General features: G+C 38.2%; 1 protein-coding gene across 2 annotated transcripts in view; it reads left to right on the forward strand.

Moving 5' to 3' along the window:
• Positions 1-359: 359 nt before the first annotated feature.
• pnpla4 (patatin-like phospholipase domain containing 4) overlaps positions 360-20,042 on the forward strand; it is a 28,337-nt gene continuing 8,654 nt past the window's right edge. Inside the window, exons 1-6 of one of the 2 annotated variants that reach the window (XM_039743576.1) lie at positions 360-475; positions 3,950-4,134; positions 9,318-9,412; positions 17,223-17,358; positions 17,694-17,759; positions 19,739-19,891. In XM_039743576.1, coding sequence (XP_039599510.1) covers positions 3,955-4,134; positions 9,318-9,412; positions 17,223-17,358; positions 17,694-17,759; positions 19,739-19,891 — 630 coding nt within the window. In that variant the 5' untranslated portion in view covers positions 360-475; positions 3,950-3,954. The remainder of the gene's footprint in view (positions 476-3,949; positions 4,135-9,317; positions 9,413-17,222; positions 17,359-17,693; positions 17,760-19,738; positions 19,892-20,042) is intronic. The other variant, XM_039743577.1, reaches the window with a different exon arrangement.

Genomic DNA, 20,042 nt, shown 5'->3' on the forward strand with positions numbered 1-20,042 from the left:
GGAAAATATCTGTGAGGCAGCTGCTGTGGATTAATATGTGTTCATTTTTAAGCTTTTAATTTATTTTTGACTTTGTGCTTTAAAATTTTCACATATTGTAAATATTTATCATTTGATTATTTATTAGAATTATGCATAATAAATATTTTTGCATTATTTTGTACGTTTTTATTTCAGGGATATGTACTGTACTCTAATCAAATGGCAATAAATTACACGTTGAACTTGAGCAATACTATTAAGTCATGCAAATAAAGGTCATCAAAATAGCCTCGCGCTAGGACCCAGAGCTGCGCAAGCGCATAGTCAAACTCTCTGCTTTTTTGTCCTTCTCTCTTTCCGTAGTATAAACATAAAATATGAGGTTGTCGGAGGGTTGATTTCATTTTACACTAAAGGAACATGGGAATATAGGTTTAAATTGTTTAAGACACTTTCACGGTAAAAGTAAAGAATGTCGTAATCCTAGGAGAAGGTTAGTTAAACATGTTTCTCAATGACATTGTTGCATCTGTGTTTCTAGTTAATTACTCGTTAAAACTTCGTCGAAGTGCTTCTTGTACTTGATAAAACTGACACATTTTATATAATCCAGTGAAAATAGCAGAAATCAGCAAGTAGGTGAAAAAAAAAAATCTGTTACACATTTCTGGCGTGGTGACTGCCGTTAGAAGACATTAAATGAAACTTTCTTGTGGAAAGCAGTCAGTTTCGCCGATAACTTGTGCCCGTTATTCTCGCCCACTGTGTGTTCTAATAGTTAACGTTGCTTATTAGGCATTACGGTTATGTTCGCAAGATGGACAGCGTACGTTGCAAATTAAGCTTTATTCTATCTGAAATCGGTTCGCCAAAAATGTAGAAGTTAAACGAAATCCTGCAAAGTTAACTTAAAACGTATACAATATAAACAGAAAAGAGGGTAAAATAGACAGGACACATTGGGGGAAGGGCGGCTGCCTCGCAGTTAGGAGACGCTCCCCGGGTCCTTCCTGCGTGGAGTTTGCATGTTCTCCCTGTGTCTGCGGGGTGCTCTGATTACCTCCCACAGTCCAAAGACATAAAGGTTAGGTGCACAGGTGTGTGTGCGCCCTGTGGTAGGCTGGCGCCCTGCCCAGGCTTTGTTCCTGCCTTGCGCACTGTGTTGTCTGGGATTGGTTCCAGCAGACCTCCGTGTTAGGATATAGCGGGTTGGATAATGACTGACTGACGGACATTTGGGGAAAATGGTTTATTGTAACTGTTGCAGCTGCAGTGTGTAATAGGCAGTGTGGCGAAGTTATTAAGGCGTTGGATTGCAAACTCTGAGGTTGTGGGTTCAAATCAAGCTACTGACACTGTGACCATGAGCAAGTCACTTTACCCGCCTGTACTTCCATGGAAGGGCTCATTCACACTCTGATGCACAAACACAGACTGGGCCAATTTAAAGACAACAGTTAGCATATCTTGCACATCTCACAAGGGGAGAACATGCAGACTACACTGTAACATCCAGATTTACGAGGCAGCAGTGCCACCAACTGTCCAGTCGTGATGGCTATTAGCATTTACCCGCTAAGTATTCCCTAGTGAACTATAGTTTGGCTTAATAAGGCATTCCTTGTAAATTGTGTATTGCTTATGCTGATTGTCTAAAATGAACTGACTCAGTGTACTTAGCTCTCTTTTGGTGTTTCACTTTTTATGCCAGACACGATGGTGCTGTTCAATTATGAAAGTATTAACAAAATCAACTTACTATGCAATAACCCAATTTAGTATAGACAGTGAATTGAGCTGTAATCTCCAAAATGTGCACTTCGGCTCCTACCTTGACTTATTGTTGAAATCTGAGCACTTCCCTTAACCTTCCAGTCCTCTCATTTTATTAAAAACATGGAAATGATTGTTGTATTGTTCTTTGTAAGCCACCTTGGGTAGATATAAAAATGTTTTTTTTCAGTTGAACAAGTAGTCCAAACATACACTCAGCAGACAGCTGCATGCCTCGCCTTAGATCCCAAGTTCATTAACCCTCTGTAGTGTTTGCAGGTTTCCTTCAGCAGCCTCTCTAGGTTTCTTCTACATATTACTACAGTGACACACCTGATATCCATAGTGAGTTGTCCTGTTCTGTTGTGTCCTGCATTGGAGTACAACTTTTCCTTTCTTTAAAGACTGTAAATCTCAAATGTGTATTGAAGAAACAATATTGCTAGTAAGTCACTAAAAATACACATACACACACTTACTTATAGGGAGCCAGTGAAGAGTAAGCAGTAAAACTAATTTGCCATTATTATGACAGTGCTGGCAATTTTTATGTCAAATGTTGTGCTTCCCCTTAACTATTTACTGTACTTCGCAAAAAATAGGTGAATGGGTTGTCCTGGAATGATAACCTCGATGTGGTTGCTGAAACAACAGAGATGTAATAATATCTGATCCACCAAGCCCTGCATGTGGAAATGAGTGCTTTGCACTGCTCCTATAACAAAAGTCATTATGTTCTGTCCTAGAGCAATTTGGTCCCATCTTCTACACATCAATGCATGCTTCACACTGTCTGAGTCAAGGACATTTCACTTGTCGGCTTCACCATTTTAACACTTTTTCACTGGATTAAATGGGTATGAATAAGTGACTAATTTATGGCCTCCTCTCCAGAGTAAAGACTGTGGATTTTGAACTTCTTTCAAAGATAGAACTGTTCAGTTCGCATGTAGCAACCAGCTTTAATTTAAAACAATTAATTGGAAAGCAATCAGATGTTATCAGATTTAACTCACTTTATCCTCGAATAAATTGATTTTCATATTCTAAATGATAGAAAGGAATATATAGTGGTTTTGGTTTGGCTGAACTAACTAATCCAGTCACAGCTTGTATACCAGCACAACTTTGTAAAAACGATCATTTCAATTTGCAGAGCTCTCTTTAGCTACTTAGTGTTGGGGGAGAGCCATAGCCAGTTATTGTAGTATCCAATTTAAGGGGGTCACTTTTAGATAATGCTGTGTAGGTGTCAAAATATACCCAGTATGCTTATAAAAATAAAGTGAAAAACCACTTCAATAAAATCCCTACTCTATATTGATTACATGTGTTTTTAATTAATTTTATCCATCAGCAGGTATCTGCCATTGTGTGTTAAAAGTATTTTAGATCTTTTTATTATAGATAAAACTGACCCAAAGCCTTTAATTTGCACCCTTTAAATACCACACAATGATGTACAGTTTCATTCTACAGTGATTTAAGCCATGCTGATATAACACAGGGTACAAATGTAAAACTTTTAAAGGCGATTGTGTTTAAAGTAGAATCAGTTTTTCCAGATACATTATTTAAATATTGGAAACAGAAAATTTTAAGACTGTGATATAGTTTTTAGTTGGCAATTTACAATCCTTATTTGATTTTATATGTTAATGAATGTGAGTCTTTAAACAACGCATTTCTCTTAAAACACCCTGGTTTAGGTAATCCCAGTAATTGCTGCCTGTTTTCAACCTACCATCTGTCCACCTATGCATCCATTTTTATACACAGATATCCAGTTCATAGTTGCAGAGTGCTTGTTGCCCATCCAAACAGGACTAACAACAAGATAGGAACCATAACTGCATGGAGTGCCAGTCATGCATTAACTCACGCCCATGTGTTCAGGGCTATTGCACAATTATCAGTAAATCTAACATGCACATCTTTTAAACATGGGAGGAGAACCTGTGCAGGTATGAGGAGAATGTGACGACTCCACACAGGCGGTGCTCAAGTCTGAGGATTTGAACCTGGGATTCCAGAGGTGTTAGGAAGCAGGGTTAACCCGTGTGCTGCTGTGTTGCTAAATTTAATTTGGCACTGTGTTAAGTGGTAAATAATGATAAAAGTGACACTGTTCATTTATAGACATTTTGCTAACATTGCAGTATTTAAAGAAACTCTCTTGTTCACTCTGCCGCAGGTAAAATGATTCCTGTAAATCTTTCATTTGGTGCTTGTGGCTTTTTGGGAATCTATCACCTGGGTGTTATTTCAGCTATCCAAACTCATGGTAGGAAACTCCTTTTGACAATGAAATGTTTTGCTGGAGCATCTGCAGGAGCACTGGCTGCAACCCTCTTAGCTACTGCACCAGAAAAATTAGAGGTACTGTATACTGAAAATGTCTTGTATGTTAAATATGTACAAAATTGTCGATGGTGTAGGATGCAGGGCAAACGGTATGTGCACATTCCATTACAGACTGGAGTAGTCTGATGAAGTAATGGGAGACCTGTTTTTTATCTCCTTAAGTTGTCATAAATATGCTTCATTTACTCAACTTTTATAAGAGTGTTTGCATTTTCATTGTGTGTGACCACCAAAACATTTTGTTTAATGTAAACAAGATGTGAATCCAAAGGGAATAAAATAACTAATTTTATTTGAACATCAGAGCATACACGGCTGTTACTGTAAGGTGAATTGTGCAGCATACAAGCAACAACGAAAATCTAACATACTGTACTACTGAGTAAATATCCAAAGTTGTGTCAAATACTGCACAAAATCACGAAAAAGTCCAAACCTATAACATCCATCCTTCCATTTTCCAACCTGTTGAATCCGAACACAAGGGTCTGCTGGAGCCAGTCCCAGCCAACACAGGGCGCAAGGCAGGAACCAATCCCAGGCAGGGCACAAATCCACCGCAGGACACACACACACCAAACACACATTAGAGACAATTTAGAATTGCCAATCCACCTAACCTGCATGTCTTTGGACTGTGGGAGGAAACCAGAATACCCAGAGGTAACCCACGCAGACACGGGGAGAACATGCAAACTCCACGCAGGGAGGACCCGGGAAGTGAACCTGGGTCTCCTAACTGTGAAGCAGCAGCGCTACCACTGCGCCACCGTGCCGCCCAACCTATAACATTTTTAAACAAATTACTAACTTCATGTTCTGTCTAGTGTGTGTTTGGTGTATGTGTGTGTGTGTGTGTGTGCCCTGTGGAGGACTGGCACCCTGCCCAGGGTTTGTTTCCTGCCTTGTGCCCTGTGTTGGCTGGGATTGGCTTAAGCAGGCCCCCGTGACCCTGTAGTTAGGATATAGTGGGTTGGATAATGGATGGATGGATTGATGTTCTGTCTAATATTATACAAAGATATCAGAAAAAAAAAATTAAGTTGTGTAATATAAACATCATTCTGTTCAGAGCAGCACAGTTAAATGTTAACACCATTTCCTCCAGTGCTGAAAGCCCTCTCAATAAGGGCTGCGTTAGGCAGGGGTGTACAGGTGCATCACTGTCCACCTCAGGTATCATCAAGTAGCTCTTGATCTCCTTTTCAGTGCCAGTGTGCAGAGACTCACCTTCTATGAATTCCTGTTTTTTTTTAATAGCTGCTAAAAGACTTTTTTTTTTCTTTTGTTGTCATCATCTGCTCCATAGGGACAGATGGAGCAGGGTGAGGAGGCAGGGATCTAAGTGAGTGTTTTGAGTAATGAAAGAAAAAAATGTGCTTTAGAATCGAGGACCCTCAACCAAGACGGCTTTCAAAATAAAATGTGCCCGATAGGCATATGCTTCTTACGGAAATAAAAATAATTAGTTTGAACAAATTATATCATTTGTTCGAATGCATTTTTTTTTTGCCTGACACAACAGGCCTCTGTACTAGATCAATTTCACTTCATGGATGGTGAAGCAAGTTAGTTGTTAAGCTCTCTTTAATGGCAAATGATTTCCGACATTTTGTTTTTGTAGATTGACGTCTTTTAAGCAACATCAGTTTTTTCATAGCCAAACCATCTGCACGCGAGTGAGGATGATCCATGCTCGCAATTGAATCTAGTGACGTAGATTTCAAGGCTGTTTATTCCTTGGTGCTGTTTGCTCACTCAATTTTAGGCAGCTAGTTTAACTCGTGGTCTGCTGACCATGAACGCATGCGCAGTAGTCTGTCCTGTTAGGCTACATGAGACAGTGAATGTGTGGACTCTCAAGGCTTGTTTTTGATTGTTTTTTGCAAATTGAGTGACATACTCGATAATTTCAGCTCGCATATCGTTAAAACAACATTGTAGACGATACATATCACACACTCTTACACTGACCTAGAAATAGACCAAAATGATACCCCACATGCTTATGTTTGAAATTTATAACTTTTAATCCACTAGGAGTGGCTCTTAGAAGGCTAAGACCACTGGTAAAGAATCAATACATTCATGTGTTGCTATCAAAATAGCATAAAACAACACTCAGCATGCCTATATTACTATTTTTTTGAAGTTTTGTGAAAAGGCTTTAAACCTTCATAGACCATTAGGGAGTGAACTTCTACAGTCTTTTGATGTGGTAAGCACAACTCCAAGTCATTTTAATGATTTTTTTCTGAAGACACCAGTTTATTCTTTATCATAAGGGTGTAATTTCCTGCACAAAATATTGTCCAAAAATGGCATAAAAATGTAGGTTTTTATGGGGCACAGAGTGCCAAAAATAAACAGAAAACCCCAAAAAGTTTGATGTCCTGCATAATTAGACATCAAGAAAAGTCAAACGGTAAATTATACACGAGGTGTGGCAGAAAAGTAATGAGACTGATTTTTTATTTACCAAAGTTTTTATTTTTTTCAAGCATCAATGTTATCCCCTTCAAAGTAGTTCCCTTGGGAGTCTTCAACCGGTATGGTCTTCAGCATGTCCGTTACACTCTTTTGGATGTTTTATAAAGTCCTGAAATGACGTCCTTTGAGGACATTTTTCAGTTTAGGAAAAAGTCACACGGACTGAGGTCAGGTGAATAAGGGGGCTGGGGAACCACAGGAATGCGTTTTTTCGATCGTCCTTCTGCTCAATTGTGAGGTTTTTCGGCACCATTTTGGCACAGACCTTTCGCATGTACAAATGTTCAGTCAAAATTTGATGAACGGTAAATCTGTTCGAATTTAATTGTTCACTCAACATTCTTAATGTTAAACAACGGTCTGATCGCACAAGAGTGTTCACACGTTCGATGTTTTCATTGGTTTTCGAAGTTGAAGGCCTCCCTGAAAAACTTGAGCTCATGATAAAGAATGTTCCCCATAGGCCTGTTTTAACTTTTCAAACGTCACACTTGCCGATTCTCCAAGCTTAACACGAAATTTATTGGCACAACATTGTTCCAAATTCTGCTGTTCCATTTTGTGTGACGCACAACCAAAAACACAACTTCGCTAATAGCAGTCACAAAAATCATGTAGTTAACGGAAACTCGCACTGAGCTATGGGAGGGTACTGATACACATGCTCTATCAAGGTCAACAGCGCAGCGTTGCCAGATCGCTTGCAGTGTTGCCAGTCTCATTACTTTTCTGCCACACCTCGTATGTGGGCGTTTTCTCATACTTGTGAGTCAGGAGGTGCCAGACAAAAAAACTGTAGTGCTTTCAAAGATTTCATAAGTAATTCTTATAAACACAATTAACTGAACTTTGTTTATAAGAAGAAGATTTCTAGAATGTTAATTAAGAGATATTGTGCATACAGTATGTGTTTGAGTAACAAGGGTGCAATATTGTGCGTAGGTTGTATGATAGATGCACAGTTTAATTACTGTTGTTTCTTTCTTTCTCTTTTCCTTTTTTTTTCTTTCTTTGGAGAAACCCCATCCTGTTTTATTACGACTTTACCATCGGCATAGGCCAGGAGTACTATATATGATATATTTGAATATGGTTTTAGAAGATTCTAGTTTTGACACTTAGCTTGGTTAGGCCCTGGATTACAAAGTTGCTACTTATGTTTCTTAGGGAAAGGTGTATATGATTTGTGTTAGTTTAGTGTTTGACACTTGTCTGGAATATATCTTGTCTTCCCTTTGTTCGGTTTCATGGACAAGACTGTGAAGATTCAGCTAAAGATTGGACAGTCTCAAGTTTGAGGACCTAATTGCTGCATCTCTACTGTATGCACACAACTTCAGCCTTTAGGCCTCATTTGACGGTCTTCTCTAGTGTACAGTAGAGCAGTTTTCAGCCAAAATGTGAAACATTTTCTTTGAGAATAAGTGCCGTCAAGTCTATGATCATTTTTTATTTCTTGGAGAGGAATACACTTGCTGTTTGCTGGGAGAAAGTTCATGAGTAGATCCAGAAAATATATTTTAGATCCCTTGTGGCTTTGCCAGGATGTTTCTGGGAACTAATAATAATAATAATACATTTTATTTATAGGCGCCTTTCAAACACTCAAGGACACCGTACACTTTACACAACACCCAACACACAATACAGTACAGTGTTTACATAGAGAAGGCAAGTTTAAAAGATGAGTTTTAACTGAAGACTTAAACAGAGAGAATGAATTAATGTTTCTAATCTCAGGAGGCAGTGCATTCCAAAGTCGGGGGGCAGAACGACTGAAAGCTCTGTTCCCCATTGTGGAAAGACGAGCGGAAGGAACAGTCAATTTAATTGAGGAGGATGATCTAAGAGTACGGGAAGGGGTGACGATGTGGAGAAGGTTAGACAGGTATGGGGGCTAAATCATGAATAGCTTTAAAGGTTAGCAGAAGGATTTTAAACTCGATGCGGAACTTGACAGGGAGCCAGTGAAGTTGATGCAGAACAGGAGTGATGTGGTGAGTAGAAGGAGATCTCGTGATAATACGGGCGGCTGAGTTCTGGACTAATTGAAGTTTGTGAAGAGTTTTTTGAGGGAGACCAAAAAGAAGAGAGTTACAATAGTCAAGGCGAGAGGTGACAAGGCTATGAACAAGAACTGCAGCAGAGTGAGGGGTAAGAGAGGGGCGGAGACGGTTGAACTGAGAAGTCTGTTCCGAGCCTTTCTTCCAGCAGATCACTTCTGTAACCCAAACCAGTACAAAACCAAACAGAAAATATAATTAAATGGAACATACTTGAGGAGGTGTTCTTTTCCGCACTTATATATCTGTGAAGTTGTTGAAAATGTTCCTCCCAATTTCACAACAACAACATAATTTATTTATATAGAACTTTCACTGTCACTGCAGTAAGTTACTTATTTCACTTAAAATGGTGCATTTTGCATAAATACCCTTTAATTCCTTGAGAAATTTAACAGGTTGGTGCATTTATATAAGTAAAAATAACTTAATAAAAAATTCACATTTCAAAACACCAGTTCATGAAAATAGACAGTGCATATTCCATTTACAGTTTGATTCAAGGCAGTATCATAATTAGTATTTTTTGTTTGTTTATTTATTTAATACTCTGTGTTTTCCTTTTGATTATCCCTGCTCCAACATAATTTTTGAGATACATTCCATTAATAGTAATTAACTTTCAGAGGTGTCTTTTTTTTTTAGGATTGCAAACAATTTACTTACAAATTTGCAAATGAAGTACGAAGTTTGAAACTTGGGGCAGTCACACCCGGCTATGATTTCATACGAAACTTAAGGTAATGTGGGTTTTTTTTAACTTATTGTGAAATAAACAATAAAATACAGTACTATTTGTGTAAACACTGACAGCATGGTGGCACATTAGTTAGTATTGTTGCTTCAGTGATCTCAATGTGTGTAACACTCGCACATTATTTCTTTCAACATGATAACACTATGTATTAATGTTATCAACTTTGTGCTTGATGATACATTATTGTAAGAATTTGGAATCAAAGGCAATTATTAACTTTAAACTGCTACTTGTTCTACCACATAATCACCAATATTATTTAAACCAATAATCAGAAACAGAAAAATTTGTTCAAGTATGCCAAGTAAATTACTGTAACTTTTAGAGCATTCTGAAGGAAAACCATTACACGATTACAGCAGTCTGCACGTGTGCATATTCTCCCTAATATTAGATAAACAGAACCAGGGTAAACACAAAACACTATTTAACAATATATTACACTAAATTGATACTTATTATATTTAAGTAATAATACTTATCCAACATCTATGTGGCCTGAATGAAAAGGTGATTACCCACTTAGTGATAGTTACTCACTTAAACATCTGACTAGAGCTAATTGATATTTAGACTGGGCTGACTGGACACATCCAAACGCGATTGCAGCCAGCCCTGTTCAATGTAAACCTCATCATATATTGACCCTTCAGAAAGAAACCCCTGCAGGCACCCAGGTACATGCCTTTATACCAGAGTCAGTAGCTGTAGAAGCGGTTATAGTTCGGTTTAAAACAAAGCTGTTACAAGATAAACTGTGTTTTGCTTTCATCCCCAATACACTGTGAAGTAACAATGAATACTCACTATGAAAATCTAATATTATAAAAACAGTCATACACCTGCAATAACAGATTCATACATTCTCAGGACAAGAATTTAAAAGTATTAATGCAAGATGAATGTATCCGTGGAATATCTATAACTATTGCAATTAGCAAACTCTTTTCATTTGCCAAACAAACAATACAGACAAAACAAAAACAAAAATACATGCACTTAACCCCATAACTGATGCACAAACATTAAGAAATTCACACAAGTTAAAAAACTATGAAGTGGGCTCTTTTCATTCCCTTTTGTAGCATTTCAATATTAACAGACTCTAAGTGAACTGAACTGATGAGTGCTTAGAATCAACCAATGTGTCTCTTTCTTTCATTTTGAATTATTGTTCTTTGCATCTGACCACTAACAGTATTCTGCTAATGCGTTATCATGATATTTCCCTCTACTTACCCTTATACTGTATAAGTGTACTCATCAGGTTTGTTACCAGGTTGGTCTATACAAATTAAAAAATGCTTATCACTATGTTCTGCGGTGGGCTGGCGCCCTGCCCGGGGTTTGTTTCCTGCCTTGTGCCCTGTGTTGGCTGGGATTGGCTCCAGCAGACCCCTGTGACCCTGTAGTTAGGATATAGCGGGGTGGATAATGGATTATAACTATGTTTGTGAGTGGCATGGTGGTGTGTTGGTAGTGCTGCTGCCTCACAGTAAGGAGACCAGGGTTCGGTTCCAGGTCCTCCCCGCATGAGGTTTGCATAGTCTCCCTATGTCTGCATGGGTTCTCCAGTTTTCTCACACTCTCGAAATACAATCTAATTTAGGTATATTGTCAAACTAAATTGGCCCTAGTGTGTGGTTGGGGTGTGTGTGTGAGGTGCGTGTGTGTTCGCTCTGTGAACCCCAACCAGGGTTTGTTCCTGCCTTGAACCCTGTGCTAGCTGGGATAGGCTCCAGCAGCCCCGACAACCTTGTTCAAGACAAAATGTTTTAGAAAATGACTATGTTCCCTTTTTGTTTTATGTAGCATTTCATTTTATTTCTCTTCGTGTATTTTAAAGCAGCTTCTATGGATTTGTTTCCAAAATGTCATTAAATATGTGACCTGTGTAAACCTATACTTCATGAATAATTCATTTTCCACATACCATAGAGATAATACTGAATGAAGAATGCAATAATTAAATTCACTGTTAAGTTTAATATCCCTGAAAGATTTTTCTAATTGTCAAGTGGCTTTTCACATTTGTAGACAAAATGTCCTAGCTAGATTTACATTTTGATTAATCCACATTTTTAGACTTTATTAAGCAACTATAAGTTCCAAACCTGCATACTAATCTGGAAAATTGTAATAGTTCCATTTTAATAAAAGAAAATTAAGACTTGCTCTCACCCATCACAGTCCTAACTACAACTTTGGCTTTTATAAATAAGCTGTTATTGTAGAATATTTGGAATGATTGAGTCAACTTCAGTCCCATATTTGTGTTGCAGGTGTCTTGACAAGTACCATAAAGTTTGTTGTTAAACAATGTGTCTTTTTATAATTAAAAACGAATGGTAAAGTGAAATAAGTTACTAACAAGGTAATGAGGTGATTAGCAGTTCTGCCTGTACCTGATTATTCTGTGTTTTGGAATTTGCATGTTGTAGGAAGATGAAAACAAATTTTAACTTGCCCACCCAAGGACAGTCATAATAATATGAAATGGAGGACAGATTTAACTCAGTTAATTATTGGGTCATAGTGCTGGGCGGTATGACCAAAATTCTATATCACGGTATTTTTCAAAATTGTACCGGTTTCACGGTATTCAACGTTTTTTTTTTCCCCATGCATGAGTTAACCACATTTTCCACTGCAATTACTTCAGTAGACTGGCTAAGAATAACCTATTCCACTGTCATGAGAACTGTACATTGTACAAAAACAGTTTCATGTGCACACAAGTATTAATACAGGTTTGCATGGCCCCATAAAGTGATAGTTTTCAAGGAGGGAGGCACTAATGAAGAGAAGGAATCACATTGCATGACAGTTGCAGTCAAAATATAGAACCTTTTTATTGAACAAATTTTGCAAACAACTTAAAACTAACATTTTTTGACAACATATTGTCAACCATCCAGAGAGGCATTTAGACTTAGTAAAATGTCCAGAGGTGTTTGTCAAAAGTTGTATTGCACTGAACATGTCTTAGAAAAGGAATAAATAGTAAATATTTTTTGTAAACCAACTACACTTTCTGTTAATGTTAACAATCTCTGTTCACTGACATGTTAAAGTGACTTTTTAAAAAAACTTTACCATCATTAAACTGCATAATATTTAAAGTAATAAATAATAACAATAAAATAAATAATAGTGCAACTTCCAGTAATAATACTATTACTTCAAAACTTCAATCCCAGGTACATTACACAGTATTCACCAAAATAAAATAAAATAAAACAAGTGCAACTTGGTGATGACATCTTTACCAACTGAACCGTCATTAAGGCAAATTGCATTAATATGGACCTTGCTTCAAGCTATATACATACATAATAAAACTGCAACTTGCATTTATAATGCTATTTGTGGTATAGTGGGTCCATGGCTTCAAAAAAAAAAAGGTCCGTTTTTAGGTTCAGTTCGCCGTGTCTGTCTCCATGGACGCGATTGCACGACTGCGGGGAGTTGATGAGGTGATTGGGGCAAGTCGCACCCAATCGTTCTCAATTGCTTCATCGGCTTACTGTGGCGTGTGAATAAGGTGCTGCACCCACTGAGATGTATATTTATGGACCGGCAGGATAGGGGGAAGGAAAAAAGAAAAGATAGAACACAGGGAGGTTAAAGAAGGGAAACGGCAGTCATGGGAGACAATCCAGACACCAGGAAGGAGAAGGCAGCACGAGCTAGGGCTCCGTGAGGGAGCGCAGGCTGAGGTGATCTAGGGGCTGGTTCATCCCACTGACTAAGCGTGTAGAGTTAGGCGAGCAAAATGTAAGACCTCCCAATGGATCTGAGGAGCGACTGAGTGACCACGAAGGAAGATGGGAGGTGTGCCGACCTCAGACTGTCTGGCTGCGCAGTGTGGCGGCAGCCAAGACAGGAGTTGGCAGAAAGCAGTTTGTGCGTAAAGGCTCCGCTGGCAACACCAGTGAAGGGTGAGCTGTGGAAACAGAAGGTGGTGTGCTGCGATTGGGCAAGGTGAGAGACTGCATTTTAACCTCTATTTTAACGGATTTATTTATTATGGATTTTATCGCAACATTTCACTGGTTTTATGGATTTGCTATTTATTTGGGTACTGTATTTTTCTAAACACTGCACAATGAACACTTTTGGTTTTACTTTTGACTGTTTTTAACAAAAGCACTTGAGCACTTTCCACCATCCCCTGACTTCAATGAGATTTCTCAGCTCATCTTGGTCATAACTATCGACGGTGTTGGTTCAACAGACTCCCATGTGAGAAGAGGGAGTCTGTAGGGGACCAGCATCATCACACTATTACACAGTAACCAGGTATATTACACAGTATTGAAAAAAAAAATAAAACAAGTACAACTTGGCTTGCAGTATTATCCAGTAGTATAGAAACAGTATTAACGCATTTGAACATAATGGTCCGCATCCAACCTTTTAAAACCAAACTATCTCCAGACAACAAACACAGCACCTTTTTCGTCAAAAGTTCTTCTGTGTCATCATGTTCAACTTTATCGTCTGCTACAGCTTCTGTTTTGGAATATTTTCTGTCCATTTTCACCGCTCAATGCCTCCAGTAACGCATGTACTCTGTTGCATGCGTGTTTATTGGTGCTATCAGTGGAAAAAGGTCCCCCCTTAAACAGTTTCCCGCTGCCCCACGTTCCGAAAAAAAAATCCATATCATAACAAAAATAAAAAATGTTTTTTGGTATAAACCGGTATACTGCCCAGCACTATCGGGTCGTGCATTTGAATGCCAGTAATTAATTAAATAATTAGCCGAGGCTCCAACTTTATTTACCTTACCCTTCTTTGTTGTAGAATGCGTGTCTCCAGCCTTTAGACTTCTATCAAGGTAAAAAGAAACACAATAATACTACTACTACTAATGATCCTACAATTTATTGATAAACACAAGGATTATAGAAATACGATAACTGCATATACAGTATTTATTGATACATAAGACAGGACGCTGACCGACTAGACAGACAAACATATATCCTAGAGAGGCTTGCTGTTTACAGTTCTATTTTATCTTGGCATAGACAAATAGTTTTACAATACCAAGTCTTTAAAGATGCTATATAATGTTGTGTGGAGTTGTTACCTTATTGCTGCTCCGGGTTCAAGTGGAGGATTATTCTTACATTGGAGTGCACTCTTTCTCTTTGCTGTATGATCCTTTGCCTGTGGTGTGAAGTGCTTTTCTCAGTTAGGCCCTTTACTGTGTCGTTTGCAACTTCACAGAGAAAAGCATTACTCTTTCTAGCATAAGAGATTAGATGCTGAACTCCCAGATTTGAAGTAATAGCTGCTTCTTAGCCTTTTCATACTACTAGCAAATCGCTTTGGCTTGGCAGACTGGATTTCAGCTTTCTGGGCCACATGGAGAGAAGAAATTGTTAGTTTCAGCTTTCCAGAGAGAGAGAGAGAGCAGCCCGTCAACTTTTAGTTTCAGAGAGAGAGATTTTGAAAGGTCATTTTGAAGAGTGTAAGAGCAGAGTGCTCTCAGAATACTCCTGAGAGATCAGTGAATGGGTTTTCTGTCTGAGAGAATATACAGTATTCAGAACGGATAAATGTAACTAGTTTATGAAGAACGGTGGAACTTCTCATGATTGGATTAAAGTCACTTCCAGTTACAAAACCAGGGGCTTCGTATAGGTGCACCATTCTCTCCAACCTTGTTGTCACTGAATTGCAGATCTTTGTTCTTTTCTGAGTCAATTTGTGTGCCCACTGGCTCAAGAAATGTCTGCAAAGATGTTAGTGCAACTCTAATTTACATCTTTGTTATCAGGTGAAGTACCGGAATATCCTGGTACATGCTGAAACTTAGTCATTTAGAATGTAAGGTTTTGTGCAACAGGATTTTTACTAAATCTGCTGTCTTAACAGGCTTGGTTTGGAACTAAAGCCTAGCAGAATGGGCACTACCCACAATATCTGCATTAATTTTCTCTGACTTCCCTCTACATCCATGCTAGGTCCATTTACCTTCTGTAAATTGGCCAAGTTTGAGTGAGTATGAGTGATGATATGGAAATAACTATTTCACATGAGCACTCCATTCATAGTTGGTTCCCACTTTCTGTTATCCTGTATTAAACTAAATGGGTGAAGAAATTGGATTCATGGGCGAATTATTACTATCCTGTAAAATGTGTATAATATTGTATAGAACTGTTACTTCCAGAAGTAGCATATAGATGAATCCATCCATCCATTTCTTAAACCACTTATCATGGCTGTGAGGCAGCTGGAGCCTTTCCTAGCAATCATCAGGCTCAAGACAGGAACAACACTGGGACAGTGCCAGTCCATCGCAGAGTGAACACACACATGTATACTAGGGCCAATTCATCCTACATCAACAACTATGTAAAAATCTTAGCCACTCAGAAAAAATATTTTTAAAGCTAGTCATCTGAGAAGTAAGTCTTTATTTACTTCTGAAAATGCTATATAACATTAGAATAAATGTGTAGAATAAAGGGTGGCATGGTCACGCAGTGGTTACGCTGTTGCCTCGCAATTAAGAGCCTAGGGTTCACATCCCAGGTCCTCACTGCATGGAGTTTGTATGTTCTCCCCACGTCTGTGTATGTTTCCTCCAGATGCCTCAGTTTCTCCCAAACTGTCCAGAGACGTGCAGGTTAGGTGAATTGGCCATGCTAAATTGGCCATGGTGTGTTTGATGAATGTGTGTTTGCCCTGTGATGGACTGGTGCCCTGTCCAGTTTTTGTTCATGCTTTGCACCCTATGCTAGATGTGATAGGCTCTTGTGACCCTGCTCTAGAATAAGCAGGATAGAAAATGACATGACCTATATACATTAATATAATTAAAAGTAACAATAATTTCTTGTGGTTATTGAAAAACTTAATTGATATCTTTTAAGCTAACTAGAAAAATACAAATTTAGTTCCCAAATCTACTTAAGATTTGATCATTCCATATATTTGTTAAAATTTCATCAGCTGTACACTTGATTCATATTAATGAGGTACTGATTATCTGAACCATGCGTCCTAATGATGCATTTTAACAAACAAAGAGCAATATTGGTCGGACGGTAAAGTCAAAGGGTGATTCCAGTAGAACTTTGAAAGTGGCTAAGCTAACACTTGACAGATGTGAAATTATACTTTTGTATCAATGAGGTAACAGTCAGGAAGAAATAGTTAACCAGACTGGATTTTCCAGTGTACAAGGAGTAATAAAGAAATTTGAAGAAACTGGGCAAACTGAAGACTGAAAACCCATAAAGCTGTTTGGGTTTGATCAACTGCAAAGTTCACCTCCTTGATAAAAACAATCTGTCTCATGGAATAACTTTCACTTCGCAAAACAATGACTAATTTTTTCCTTGAAAAAAGCTGTTTTGTTTTGGTCATTTTTAAGCCCAGATTTGGACTTAAGGAAAACCAGTACCTTGCATCCCAAGGAAAGATGCTTTTTGTGCTTTACTGACCAAAATAACAGGTTTCATCCATGTTAACACGATCACAATGGTTTCACTTAGAACCAATTGGCATGATTTATTAAGGATGAGCTAAGAGAGATTAACATTGGGACACTGGATGTCTGCTAAAATGCCACTTTGCAGTCATATGGGAATTATATATTATAAACCAGTGCTTTCAGGCCATAATAGCCATTTGCAGTATTTTTCCTACCAATGTAATGATACCATGATATAAAAGTATCAATTTCTATCAAAAATGAGAAAACGTTTGAATACTACTGCATATTTGTAGTAATCATGTCATAAATTACCCATATATATTTTGTTTTCCAGAGATGGAATAGAGGATGTTCTGCCAGCAGATGCGCACAAGACTGCTGGAAGTTGTCTTCATATATCCATTACTCACGCAAAAACTGGAAAGAACTACATGATATCAGAATTCTCCTCAAGAGACGAATTGATTAAGGTATTTCTCTTTGCAAACTGCAGTAAAAGCATAGCATGAAAAACATGTACAACTGCACCCACGTTTGGTTGCTGTCTTATCCCAATTGCTACTGAAGCCCAGTATTGCAAAACCAACAACATTTGCTGTTCTGAGGGCAGAAAACCAGTATTGCCCAGCTGTGATCCAAAATGTTCCAGAATCCTTCACAGCATATTTGCATAAATGTTACTACTTGAATTTAATTGCAGACAGTGCTGTATAGTTCTTTCCAAAATTTAATGGATATTATTGGCTGCAAACTGATATACTCCATTCCATTCTTCCATGCATAACATTAATCTTTGTAATTTCAGGTACTTCTTGCTAGCTGTTTTGTTCCCTTTTATGCTGGTATTTCTGCAGTAGAATATAGAGGCGAGGTATGGTTATTGTATACTGAATACATTTTTATTAAAGTCTATAAAAGATTAGGCCTTTACCAGTGTTTGGTTTCATGAGATGCCGATTGGCATTTCCAGTGCGCAAATCCCCACACTTGAAATGTTACAGTAGCTATGATCTTATTGGATCGACCATAGAGAGCTGATTTTGCTTCTTCAGGTTATTTTTTGTTTTTGGTCCCATTGTTTAAGACAAGTCATTTTTAAAAAAGTGTATACAGTGGTGTGAAAAACTATTTGCCCCCTTCCTGATTTCTTATTCTTTTGCATGTTTGTCACACAAAATGTTTCTGATCATCAAACACATTTAACCATTAGTCAAATATAACACAAGTAAACACAAAATGCAGTTTTTAAATGATGGTTTTTATTATTTAGGGAGAAAAAATCCAAACCTACATGGCCCTGTGTGAAAAAGTAATTGCCCCCTTGTTAAAAAATAACCTAACTGTGGTGTATCACACCCGAGTTTAATTTCCGTAGCCACCCCCAGGCCTAATTACTGCCACACCTGTTTCAATTAAGAAATCACTTAAATAGGAGCTGCCTGACACAGAGAAGTAGACCAAAAGCACCTCAAAAGCTAGACGTCATGCCAAGATTATCCACAAATGGCAAAAACATGGAACAGTGGTGAACCTTCCCAGGAGTGGCCGGCCAAGAGCACAGAGACGACTCATCCGAGAGGTCACAAAAGACCCCAGGACAACGTCTAAAGAACTGCAGGCCTCACTTGCCTCAATTAAGGTCAGTGTTCACGACTCCACCATAAGAAAGAGACTGGGCAAAAACGGCCTGCGTGGCAGATTTCCAAGACACAAACCACTGTTAAGCAAAAAGAAAATTAGGGCTTGTCTCAATTTTGCTAAGAAACATCTCAATGATTGCCAAGACTTTTGGGAAAAGACCTTGTGGACTGATGAGACAAAAGTTGAACTTTTTGGAAGGCAAATGTCCCGTTACATCTGGCGTAAAAGGAATACAGCATTTCAGAAAAAGAACATCATACCAACAGTAAAATATGGTGGTGGTAGTGTGATGGTCTGGGGTTGTTTTGGAACCATGAATTCTACTGTCTACCAAAAAATCCTGAAGGAGAATGTCCGGCCATCTGTTTGTCAACTCAAGCTGAAGCGATCTTGGGTGCTGCAACAGGACAATGACCCAAAACACACCAGCAAATCCACCTCTGAATGGCTGAAGAAAAACAAAATGAAGACTTTGGAGTGGCCTAGTCAAAGTCCTGACCTGAATCCAATTGAGATGCTATGGCATGACCTTAAAAAGGCGGTTCATGCTAGAAAACCCTCAAATAAAGCTGAATTACAACAATTCTGCAAAGATGAGTGGGCCAAAATTCCTCCAGAGCGCTGTAAAAGACTCATTGCAAGTTATCGCAAACGCTTGATTACAGTTATTGCTGCTAAGGATGGCCCAACCAGTTATTAGGTTCAGGGGGCAATTACTTTTTCACACAGGGCCATGTAGGTTTGGATTTTTTTTTCTCCCTAAATAATAAAAAGCATCATTTAAAAACTGCATTTTGTGTTTACTTGTGTTATATTTGACTAATGGTTAAATGTGTTTGATGATCAGAAACATTTTGTGTGACAAACATGCAAAAGAATAAGAAATCAGGAAGGGGGCAAATAGTTTTTCACACCACTGTAAATATCTTGTTACTTGGCTAAGAAAATTAGAAGACATAAAAGTTTGAGAAATTCTGGACCAAGGACATTTGTGTTTGTAGAAATATATATTGCAGCCACTTGCCTTTCAAGTGCAGCTTGCCTTATATGCCACATATACCCCATATTGTTGAGGTTTAATGAGTTTACCTGAGGTTTTGCTGTTATAGAAGCAGTCGAGATGGCAAATTCCTAACAGTGAAAAGCTGTTTCTTCACATATTTTTCTGATAGTCTTACTTAACTTTTTAAACTGACCTTTTTATTTTAGAAATGGATAGATGGTGGACTTTCTAACAGCTTGCCAATCTTTTCTTTTGGCCGTACTGTGACAGTCACACCTTTCAGTGGTCCCTATGACATTTGTCCAGATGATACAGGATTAATAACTACTTGTGTCAAGTTAGCAAATCAGAACGTTCTGGTGAGTTATCTCTTGTTTATGGTCTTAACATTCTTAAGTTAGTATTGTAATTACATGCTTTTGCTATTACCATTTTTTCTATATTAGGTGTTACCTGACACATTAATGGTAAGTATTTAGTTGGTAAACCTAACCCTATAAATGCAATTCT

This window comes from Polypterus senegalus, chromosome 2 (genome assembly GCF_016835505.1).
Source record: "Polypterus senegalus isolate Bchr_013 chromosome 2, ASM1683550v1, whole genome shotgun sequence".
Taxonomy (NCBI): Eukaryota; Metazoa; Chordata; class Cladistia; order Polypteriformes; family Polypteridae; genus Polypterus; species Polypterus senegalus.